Below are 13,210 nucleotides of genomic sequence, written 5' to 3'. Positions count from 1 at the left end.
AAAAAAAATAATATAAAAACAAATTAAATAAAAAAATTGTAAGAAAAAATACAAAAGTTAAAAATAAAAATAATTAATAATTAATAAATAAAAGTAATTAAAAAAATAAAAGTTATTAAAATAAATAAATAAAAGTTATTAAAATAATTAACACAAAAAAGCATTGGCGGCTATACTGCCGCCATCGACAACAAACTGCGAACCTGTAATAAACTCGGAATGTTGGTCACTGGCCAGCAATAGTACAGCGTTGGCAATATCGTCGGGTTGGCCGACCCGACCGACCGGTGTTATCGAATCGTATGCATCGTAAAAGTTGTCCGAATCTTCCATTGTATTTCCCATTGCAATCAATATATTAGTTTTAACAATACCTACACTAAAATCAATATATATATATATATATAATAAAATATTATTTGAATTTATTATTATTATTATTATTATTATATGAATTTATATGTTAGTATATAATTTATATAATTTATATAATGCAAATTGAATAAAAATCTACACCCCACCCTCGACCCACCCACCCCCCGAAGATTTTTTTTGATAATTTTGTAAATTTCACTCTACCCTACATTTCACACTAAAATCTATATATAAATATATAATAAAATATTATTTGAATTTATTATTATTATTATTATTATTATATGAATTTATATGTTAGTATATATATATATATATATATATATATATATATATATATACATACTATATATATATATAATGAAAATGCAATAAAAATCTACATCCACCCTCGACCCCCCCCCCCCCCGAAGATTTTTATTGATAATTTTGTAAATTTCACTCTACCCTACCCTCGACCCCCTTAAAATCAAAAACATTACTTAACCCTGCTATATATATATTAAATATTATCTTTAATATAGCAAAATAAACTTATTGTTTTTTTAGTTTTATAATTAAATAAAATATTAAAATAAACTAATTAATACAAAATATGCTTTATAAAAAAAAATTACTACCTATGATATTAGATAAATATTAGATATGTAGAGTTAAAGGTATATAACGCATAAATAATAACTAATAAATTTAAAAACTAAAAATTTTTTTTTAAAAGTTTTTATTGTTATGTATATAATAATGTATATATATATATATACTTAATTGAGTTAACCCTAATATGATATTTAGGGCCCAATTCCGCGGCACAACATTTGGTAAACATATCCATTGCCGACTTTGCCATACAATAGGGCGATAAGGTTACAGTCTATAAAAATATTTAAAAAAAATTATAAGTAATAAAACTATTTATTTAATTTAATTTTTTTTAATTAATTAAATAAAAAAAATAAAAAAATCCTTACAGTTCTAAGTGCGGAAAAACTTGAAATATTGACAATATTTCCGCGAGTTTTCGATAAGTAATCAATAGATAAATGGGTTAACAATACCATTGAATTCAAATCGATTTGTAGGACTTTCAGATAGTTTTCATAATAATCTGATTGATTAATATCAATACAGATACCAATGCCTGCATTATTAACTAATATATCTAATCGACCGAAATGTCTGATTGTTTTCGACAATAGTTGCCTAATATCCGTATCATTAGCTAAATCGGCTATAACTTCAAGTGGTTGTAATTTTTTTGGTGAAATATTCTGACACTGTTTGGCCACTTCTGAGATATTGTCCGGACGTCTACCAGTGATCACTACATTGGCACCCGATTGGGCAAACTGGACGGCAGTGGCCGCACCGATACCCGAACTCGAACCGGTTATCAGTACTACTTTATCAGTGAAATTGTAATTAATAGACATTTGTATTGTGTTTGTTTGTATGTATAATAAAATTATTTCAAAAAAATAAATAAATAATATTAATAATACTAAATATTTTATTATAAATTAAATAAAAAAAAATAATAATAAATAATATTTCATAAAATAAAATAAATTATACATATAATAGAACAACTATTACTACTACTACTACTACTAAATAATAATAATTTATAGTCTATACCAATAGTCAATGCTCTCATAGGTGGTAAATTATTAGTTGGTCCCTACAACGTTAATTATAAATTAAACCATTTGAGAATGCTAGAAAGCATTTCCTTACGAACTCCTTATTCATAGTAAACTTTACTTATGTAGTGTATCAAATGATTCAGTATAACAAATTAAACTCAAATATAGTCATGTAGGGTATCAAATGATTCAGTATAACAAATTAAACTAAAATATAGTCATGTAGGGTATCAAATGATTCAGTATAACAAATTAAACTAAAATATAGTCATGTAGTGTATCAAATGATTCAGTATAACAAATTAAACTAAAATATAGTCATGTAGGGTATCAAATGATTCAGTATAACAAATTAAACTAAAATATAGTCATGTAGGGTATCAAATGATTCAGTATAACAAATTAAACTAAAATATAGTCATGTAGGGTATCAAATGATTCAGTATAACAAATTAAACTCAAATATAGTCATATGGGCTATCAAATAATTCAGTATAACAAATTAAACTCAAATATATACATGTGGGGTATTAAATGATTTAGTATTAAAATTTATAAATACTGAATTATTTCTATATTATTAATATAATTCTTAGAAAATCATACACTACCCTACATTAAAATTTTTATACTTTTGACGCCATTTTCTTATATTTAAAAAACTAATGCTGATATATTATATATTATTTTTTACCTAATTTTTTTTTACTTTTGTCGCCATTTTTCTATGTTCCTGAATAGAATAGAACAAAATTTTAATGCTGATCCCCTATAATTTTTAAATTTAAAAATTCAATCAAATGCGGACAGACAGATGGACATATAGAATTCAGATACGTACTCCTTTCTACATGTATGAGTTCGTGAAAATAAAATAAAAATAATTAAATGAATATATTTAAAAAAAAATACTGTATCGATAGTTTTCTAGTAGGTATTTAAAAAATTAATTTATTTTTTAAAAAAAACTAGATTTATTATATAGTATGACAAAAATAAAAAATAAATAATAATGACTAAAGTCATTTTTTAGTTTTTTTAGAAATTATATATAAATTCCTTTTTAAAAAAACTATAAGTATATAAATTATAGAAATCTAAACAACAACAAATAATAATAATATTTTTATATGTTTTAAATTAATTATTTTATTTATTCAATTACTATTATTATAATTAGAAAAATAATTATTAATATTATAAAAAAATATACTGTAATAAACTAATGCATAGAAATTAATAATTATTTTTATAATATTATGCTGAAAAAGTTATTTAAATTATTAAAATTATATTTATGTATTTATTTATTATTATTGTTAATATCGATATATGTTTATTATTTTACTTTTTCTAAATGTAATGTTTTCCGTTGAAAACAAAAAACAATTTTTAATCACTGGGGGCGCCAAACTATAATTTAACTATTTATTTATTTTTAAAAAAAATTTTTTGCCACCTAAATTTATTAATAGTATAATTTAATAATTTATAATAATAATAAAAAATGCATTTTAAATTTTTTAATAAAAAATAATATTAATAAACAAGTTAATTGTACTAGGTTATATGTTCGAGTGTTTTAATTTTTTTTTAAAAGGTTTAAACCATAAATTATAATATTATAAAAATATTTTTTATTATTTAAAATTTTTTTTTTTAGTGTCAATCTATTCTCAATACTATTTATAAATATTTTGATTTTCATTATTTTAAATTTTTTTATACATTATATTTATATATATATATATATATATAAATTTCAGTATATTATTATTTTTTTCATTTATTTGTTTTTTTAATTTTTAATATTTTTGTATTAACTTCTCTCTCTCTCTCTCTCTCTCTCTCTCTCTCTCTCTCTCTCTCTCTTAATTAAATTTATGTTTTAAATTTTTGTTTATTAAAAAATTGCAAAAACAAAATGAAAAAATACAACTAAATTTTTCAATGATTTAATAAAATATTAAAAAAAAAAATTGAAATATAATTGATATTTAAAAATAAAAAAAAAATTTTTATCAAACACTTAGTACAGTATATTACTGTTTATTGTATTAATATTGTATTAATAATTTTTTTTTTGTTGATTTTTGTTTAATATTAATTAGGTTTCAATATAATTGTATGCTTTAATGGCATAATGGCATCGAAAGCGCTAATAGGATCGGCATCTAAACCCTGATGACTGTCCAAACAAATTGTATAGTTTTGTGTCGACTGTAAGAATCGGACCAAAACCAGAAACAGGTCAGCGATGGCCAACTTTTCGCCCAAACAAACACGTCGGCCGACACCGAACGGTATGAATGCCGGCGAACGGGTTGTCATATAATGGCCGTCACTGTCCAGAAAGCGTTCGGCTATGAATTGGTCAGCATTTGGCCAATTGGTGTTGTCGTCGCGTAATATGAATCCCTGGTATACAAACACAGGCATACCTTCTGGTATTGTATAGTCGCCTAAATAAAAAAAAATTATAATATATTAATATTTATATACAGTATATATATATATATATATATATATATATATATATATGATATATTCAGTAAAAAATAAATTTCTAAATTTTTTTCAATAAATTATTATTATTATTATTATTATTATTAGTAGTAGTAGTAGTAGTATTAGTATTAGTATTAGTAGTATTAGTAGTATTAGTATTAGTAGTAGTATTAGTATTAGTATTAGTATTAGTATTAGTATTAGTATTAGTATTAGTAGTATTAGTAGTATTAGTATTAGTATTAGTATTATTAGTATTAGTATTATTATTATTATTATTATTATTATTATTATTATTATTATTATTATTATTATTATTATTAGTAGTAGTAGTAGTAGTAGTAGTAGTAGTAGTAGTAGTAGTAGTAGTAGTATAAGTATAATAATAATACCTATTCTACTGGTAGTAACTGATTTATGATAGACACCCATTGGTATGACATTTCTGAATCGTAACGTTTCCGAAATATATGACATCAAATAATGACATCGATGTCTGTCCTCATGGCTGGGCATACGGTCGCCGATTTCCGCCAGAATTTCTTGCCGTAATCTGGTTTGTATGGCTGGATAGTAGGCTAACACCAGTAGAAGCCATCGGAATGTAAAATGTGTTGTATCTGTTCCGGCAAAAAACAGATCCATTAGACTCATCAATAGATTATCATCGATCAGATAGTCTGCCGATTCTTTGCCATCACGTATGGCATCGTTTTTAGCTGCTATAAGTGCATCGCAAAAATCACGTTCAATATCGGGATTATAATCACGGTAATGGGATTTGAATTTTTTCCCAATAAATATTCGAATATTTTCGATATATTCCCGATATTTTCGGACATATTTCTGGTCAATCCAGCGGACAATCGGCGAAAATTCCCATAACATCATACGGGGTCCTAATTCTTCTAACGAATCTTTTAGCATATATTTTAATTGTCTAAACTCTGGGTCATCGAAATTATAGCTAAATTTTGTTTTTTAAAAAATTTTAATCATTTTTTTTTATTTTAAAAATTATTAAAAAAAAATAAATTTTTATTTTTACTTTTCACCAAAAACACTGTTCGCCAAAATGTTTAAAAACATTAGATATGTATAATTTAATGGATCAATAGGTTTGTTTGGTCCCTCCCTTTCCAACATTGCCTCAACTGTTTTGTCCACACAATCGACCGCTACGTTTACGACTTGTTTATTAGTTGAATATTTTCTAGTAATTTATAGATAGAGTATAGATATAGATAATAAATTTAGTATTTAGTTTAACTAAATTTATGTGTATGTGTATGTGTATGTGTATGTGTATGTGTATGTGTATGTGTATGTGTATGTGTATGTGTATGTGTATGTGTATGTGTATGTGTATGTGTATGTGTATGTGTATGTGTATGTGTATGTGTATGTGTATGTGTATGTGTATGTGTATGTGTATGTGTATGTGTATGTGTATGTGTATGTGTATGTGTATGTGTATGTGTATGTGTATGTGTATGTGTATGTGTATGTGTATGTGTATGTGTATGTGTATGTGTATGTGTATGTGTATGTGTATGTGTATGTGTATGTGTATGTGTATGTGTATGTGTATGTGTATGTGTATGTGTATGTGTATGTGTATGTGTATGTGTATGTGTATGTGTATGTGTATGTGTATGTGTATGTGTATGTGTATGTGTATGTGTATGTGTATGTGTATGTGTATGTGTATGTGTATGTGTATGTGTATGTGTATGTGTATGTGTATGTGTATGTGTATGTGTATGTGTATGTGTATGTGTATGTGTATGTGTATGTGTATGTGTATGTGTATGTGTATGTGTATGTGTATGTGTATGTGTATGTGTATGTGTATGTGTATGTGTATGTGTATGTGTATGTGTATGTGTATGTGTATGTGTATGTGTATGTGTATGTGTATGTGTATGTGTATGTGTATGTGTATGTGTATGTGTATGTGTATGTGTATGTGTATGTGTATGTGTATGTGTATGTGTATGTGTATGTGTATGTGTATAAAATATAATATTATAAAAATTAAAATAATAATAATAATAATTTATCTTATACTAGTAAATGCTATTAATAATTTAATTATTTATGTTATAATTATTTTTTAAAAAAATTTATTATTAATATACTAACAGTACGGCCGCGTGCGCCACACGTCTCAGTGCTTCCCAATGATGACCGTAATCGGCAAAAACGATATCATTTTTAAATATTTTTCCTAAAATAATAATAATATATTAAAATAAAATAATTTTTTTATTATTAATTTAAAAAAAAAAATAAAATCATATAAATTACCAGAAAAACCATCAGGTCTTCCGGCAAAATTATTTTGATTAAACGCTTCTCTAGCTATAACTGAATCGGTTATCATTATCTGAGGTGTATTTCCCATATATAATGTAAATACTGGACCATATTTTTTGGACATTTCTCTTAAAATGTTATCCCAATGTTGTTTAGATTTAAAAACTATTTAACAAAAAAATAATAAATTAATTAATTAATAAATAATTAATAAATAATTTTATGTTTATTAAAATAAATACTACCTAATAAATTGCCGATCAATGGTAATGGAAATGGACCGGGAGGTAGACAATAGTATTGGTAATAAAATTTTGCCAAATAGTAGACTACATAAGCAATTAGTAAACTGGATATTGTTGTCCATATATTGTCGGATATGATTAACAAAATTAATTGCGACAACAATACAGACATAATTATTATATTTAAAATTCTATAGTTTATAAAGTAATTTTAAAAAAAAAAATCGTGGTTAGAAAAAACTAAAAAATTATTATAATATTTTTCAATAATAATTTAATTAATTTTTTTATAACTTGTATATAGAAAATAATTAATTTATATTTGATAATAAAAAATAACAATTTTACTATTTTTATATATATATATTTATATAAAATATTATCTAAAAATTATATATATATAAAAATAATAGTTTTTTATGTTGGATTCTGTAATATTTATATACTTTTAGTTTTTACATGAATTTATATATAATTCTTTTTTTAAAAAAAGCTGAAACTTATTAATAAATTAAAAATTGAATGTCTTTAGTCATTATTATTTTACAAATATTTTATTTTAGTAATACTGTATAATAAATACTTTTGTAAAAATTTCTATGACTGTGTATAATTTAAGACCAAATTATTTATTAATATTTTTTTATACGTAGTAAAAATTTTTTTGTAGTAATTATGTTAAAATATTTGCATGATTTTTTAAAAACACTTATATTTTTTACAATAACATTTTTATTACTAAGCTTATTTGTAAAATAGAATTTATTTATTTTTTATATAATATATATATACATTATATATATATATTAACAATATGTTATTTTCACATATTATTTAAAATTGAAATTTTCATATATTTTTTCATATTTAAACAAAAAAAAATTATTAGTATTTAACATAACAACAACAAAAAATAATACTAAAATATCTCTCTAATTATTTTTTTCATAATTTTAGTATAATTTACAGAAATAAGTCCATAGTAAAATAACCAAAAAAAAAATTTAAAACCTCTTACTTAAAACTAATAATTGTAATTGTCAATTTTTTAAATTTTTTTTTAATGTCTAGGTAAATTGTTATTCTAATTTAAACTGTTTTCTTAATAATTTTTTTACTGTTACTAATACTAATATTTTAATGAGTTTTAGCAATTTTTTTATAAAAATATAATATGTTATAAATAATATATACTGTATATATATATATATATATTGAGTAGTAGTAAAAGATTATATTTAAAACTATCATGTCTATCTAATTGTTATGGCAACAATAAACAAGTACTATAATATACATTTATTATTATACCACTTGTATTATATATTTAAGTACGGTGTTGTTTACTATTGCTATAGCAATTAGGCAGACATGACAGTTTTAAATATAATTTTTTAGAAAAAATAACATGTTTTTTTAATACTTTTTAAATTGACGTTATTTTTTTAGAACATGATAATAAAATTATTAAACAAAAATTGATATGCTTATTAAATCATACTATAAAATTTAAAAAAAAATTTTATTAATTTTTTTTAATAATTTTAATAAGCAGTTTTAATAATATATATGAATTATGCCTAAGCTAAAGCTGTTTTTTTTGTCCTAGATAAATTTGGTCTAATAGATAAATTGATTGTCATTTAATTAAAAATAAAAATAAAAATAATATATCAAAATTATTTTTACTAAATATTTTATATTAAAATACAATAAAAAAAATGTTACTAGTACTAGATATTATACAGCAAAAAAATATCTTATTAACAATTGTTAAGAAAATATTTTTAATTTACTTAACAAATAAATAATTATTATAATAGTTTTTTTTAATACTGTATTTAAATATACAAAAATATTTTAACATATGACAGTATTAAATCTTTTCAAAAAAAAAATTGTTTCAAATTAAATATATTTTTAAGTTTGTTAAGCTGTTTTATTATTATGTTAAATAAAATATTTTCATTACTATTTTTTTACAAAAAAAATATTGAATTAATTGAATAGAATTAATATTAAATTTTTTTATATTTAATATAATAATAATAAATATTTATATATATATTACAAAATGTTCATCAAAATTATTAATTTTATACATTTATTATTATTATTATTATTAAATTTATTTAGTAATCAATTGATTCAATGCAATAGTTCTATTGATTTATTGATTTGGAAAAATCATGATTTTATACGACAATTATATTCACAATTCAATAAAACTGATAATAGTTTAAGTAAACAATGCAAACAAGTGGCCAACTATTTGGCTAAAAATCCTAACTCTATTGAACTAATAAATTGTATTTTTTTAATAAAAAAAACATATTTTTAATTTTTTTATAAAAATTATTTTTATTAATAACTATTTTTTTAAAAATTTAATTTGAAAACTAGTGATCGATTCGAGTGCTGTCATCGGCTCAGGTATTATGAGAGGAAACTATCAATTTATGGGTCAATACAGTGAATGTTTGGATATGAGGGCCGATATTATAGATGATAATCAATTGGTCACTAAATTCAATGGTCAATATTGTACCTTAAATATGCCGATTAATTATTTTCTAAATCCAGACACCATTAAGGTTAATATTAATTATTATTAATTATTATTAATTATTATTAATTATTATTAATTATTATTAATTATTATTAATTATTATTAATTATTATTAATTATTATTAATTATTATTAATTATTATTAATTATTATTAATTATTATTAATTATTATTAATTATTATTAATTATTTTTTTTAAAAAAAAAGTCAATGAATCAGTTGATGTCACCATCACTTGGTATTTGTATACCTAATGTTTGCAATCAACAAGATTTAGATAACATATTAAAATCAGGTAAAAACTATTGTTTTAGTTTATTTTAATTTTTTTAAATAGAAAAATATGATAATAATTTTTAACTAAAATTATATTTAAATAATAATATTATTATTATTGTTTTAAAAGTTTCAAAAACATCTGGTATTCCCATAACAATTGATTATTGTGTTGAAAATAAATATTATCCGTTTCAATGGTTTCATATATTTATTATGTTTGTTTAATTAATTAATTAATTAATGAAAACAAAAAATCTATTAATATTTTATTAATTTATTATTTTTGTCTATTTTTTTAATAAAGATGTGTTTTTTCGGTGATTGCTTTAGCTGTAATAATAGCAACAATTATTGATGTTTTTATTAAACAAACAAGTATTTCGAGTGTTTTTTTAAAATTTTATATCTTTTAAATTCTAGACTTATATATTACCTAAAAATAGATAAATTAACTTTAATTATTTTTATAAATTTTTTTTAATAGGTATTTATTTTTAAATTAATTCTATTATAATAGTAATTTTCAATAATCAAAAATACAAAAATATACAATTTATTTTATAAATTAATATTTATTATAAAATAATAATAAAACTAATATAGACTTTTTTATTAGTATTTTATAGTATTTATTTTTATAATATTATATAATAATTATATAGATAAATATATAGTATATTACATTATATATTATATATTATATATTATATATTATATATTATATATTATATATTATATATTATATATTATATATTATATATTATATATTATATATTATATATTATATATTATATATTATATATTATATATTATATATTATATATTATATATTATATATTATATATTATATATTATATATTATATATTATATATTATATATTATATATTATATATTATATATTATATATTATATATTATATATTATATATTATATATTATATATTATATATTATATATTATATATTATATATTATATATTATATATTATATATTATATATTATATATTATATATTATATATTATATATTATATATTATATATTATATATTATATATTATATATTATATATTATATATTATATATATTTTAAAATATTAAATTTTAATTTAATAATTTTGAAACCCTAGCACCTGTAGAATCAAGCACTGGAAAATGTTATCAATGTTTGTTAGCATTTTCAATATATACAAACACCCGTCAATTATTGAGCACCGGTAGCCAACAACAACAACAACACCAACAAAACAATATTAAATGTTTTCATGGTTTTCGCTTTTTATGTACCTTGACAATTATATTGTATCATAGTAATTATTTGTTAAGCAATTTTAAACCAATAGGTAACTAAAAACTAAATTAAATTATTTTTTATATAAAACAATTTTCAATACAAACAAAATTTATTAATTTATTAATTAATTTTAATTTTTTTTTAATTTTTAAAAAAAATCAAACTATAAATCAACCAAAAATAATAAATAAATAAAAAATTCAGTAAATTTTCTAAATATCAAACAATTGAATAATAATATTCTGATGCAACTAATAATCAATTCAAGCAATAGTGTCGACGCTTTTCTACTGATGTCGGGATTCCTGTGCGCCTACAATACCGTACGAGATATGAATAGATTAGAATCGCTTAGAAATTATAATTTTATCAAAAATATTGTCCACCGATACCTGAGACTAACGCCATCGTTGCTGGCATTGATTGGCTTTTCGATGATTGCCGAACTTATGGCTACCGGTCCCCTATGGCACCGGTATGTCGACCAATCAGTACGTACTTGTCATCGATATTTTTGGACCAATCTATTGTATATTAATAATTATTTTAGTGAACCGGTATGACAACAAAAACAAAAATTTATTTAATCAATATATATATATAATAATTATAATTAAAATTTTTTAAAAAAATAGTGTTTGGATCATACCTGGTATCTATCAGCTGATATGCAATTATTTTTAGTGTCACCCGTTTTTACAATATTATTAACATGCAAACAAATTAGGTATAGTAATACACATACACATACACATACACATACACATACACATACACATACACATACACATACACATACACATACACATACACATACACATACACATACACATACACATACACATACACATACACATACACATACACATACACATACACATACACATACACATACACATACACATACACATACACATACACATACACATACACATACACATACATACACATACACATACACATACACATACACATACACATACACATACACATACACATACACATACACATACACATACACATACACATACACATACATCCTATCTATCTATATATAATATAATATTAATATATTATATATATATTTATTTAAAAGAAAACAATATATAGGTATTGGTATTAATGTTTTGGCAATAATTATTAGTTGGATTGTTATCGCTTACTATTTAGGCAAATATCATGCATTACCAGTTATTATTTATGGACATGTGTAAATATTATTTATTATTATTATTATTATATAATTATTATATAATAATTATTAATTTATCAGTGACTCTATACAATCGTATAAAATTTATATGACACCCTATTGTCGATTTGGTGCATACAATATGGGTATACTAATGGCATACATATATATTAAACATAAATTTCTAATTAAACCGGTTTGTTGTATACTAAAAATATTTATTATTGATATATATATATGATATCAATTAACTAATTATCTTAAATTTATTTTTTTTAAAAACTAATATATATATATATGACATAAACTGTCTTAACAAACAAATAGTTACTAAATATAATCTTATGGTTTCTATCGATGTGTCTACTATTGGCCATATATTTGATACCATATCTGTGGACAATTGGCTATCGTTACGATAATGTTGCCAGTATCATCTATGGTACACTACAGCATACACTAATTGGTTTAGGCTGGGCCTATATACTATATAGTTGTTCAATTGGCCAGGGTGGTCCAATTAATCGGCTACTATCCCATCAAGTGTTTGTACCCCTAAGCAAACTATCCTATCAGACATATCTCTATCATTATGTATTGATTCAATTGTTTATCTATACAACTGAACAACCAATTTATTATAATATAACTGAAGTGGTTTGTATTATAAAAAAATTAATTAATTATATTTTTTAAATTTTTATTATTATTATTATTATTAACAGATTATGTCATTCATTCAATGGTCAGTTTTGGCAATTTTTGTCAGTTATTTGGCTTATTGTTTGT

At 21.4% G+C, this 13,210-nt stretch overlaps 1 protein-coding gene across 1 annotated transcript; it reads right to left on the bottom strand.

Moving 5' to 3' along the window:
* Nucleotides 1–4,121: 4,121 nt before the first annotated feature.
* LOC128953339 (steroid 17-alpha-hydroxylase/17,20 lyase-like) lies at nt 4,122–7,134 on the bottom strand. The gene is made up of 6 exons (XM_054298826.1): nt 7,091–7,134; nt 6,837–7,010; nt 6,672–6,756; nt 5,575–5,739; nt 4,919–5,493; nt 4,122–4,480 (listed from the first exon to the last, which is right to left on the bottom strand). The coding sequence occupies exons 2-6, from the start codon at nt 6,967–6,969 to the stop codon at nt 4,122–4,124; spliced, it is 1,317 nt and encodes a 438-aa protein (XP_054154801.1). The 5' UTR covers nt 6,970–7,010; nt 7,091–7,134.
* Between the last annotated feature and the right edge of the window lie 6,076 nt (nt 7,135–13,210).

Source organism: Oppia nitens, unplaced genomic scaffold (genome assembly GCF_028296485.1).
Source record: "Oppia nitens isolate AA-2021 unplaced genomic scaffold, nextdenovo-longstitch-racon4-pilon3 scaffold21_pilon_pilon_pilon, whole genome shotgun sequence".
Lineage (NCBI taxonomy): Eukaryota > Metazoa > Arthropoda > Arachnida > Sarcoptiformes > Oppiidae > Oppia > Oppia nitens.
Note: the sequence above shows the minus strand (reverse complement) of the source record. Positions and strands in the feature narration are given on the sequence as shown.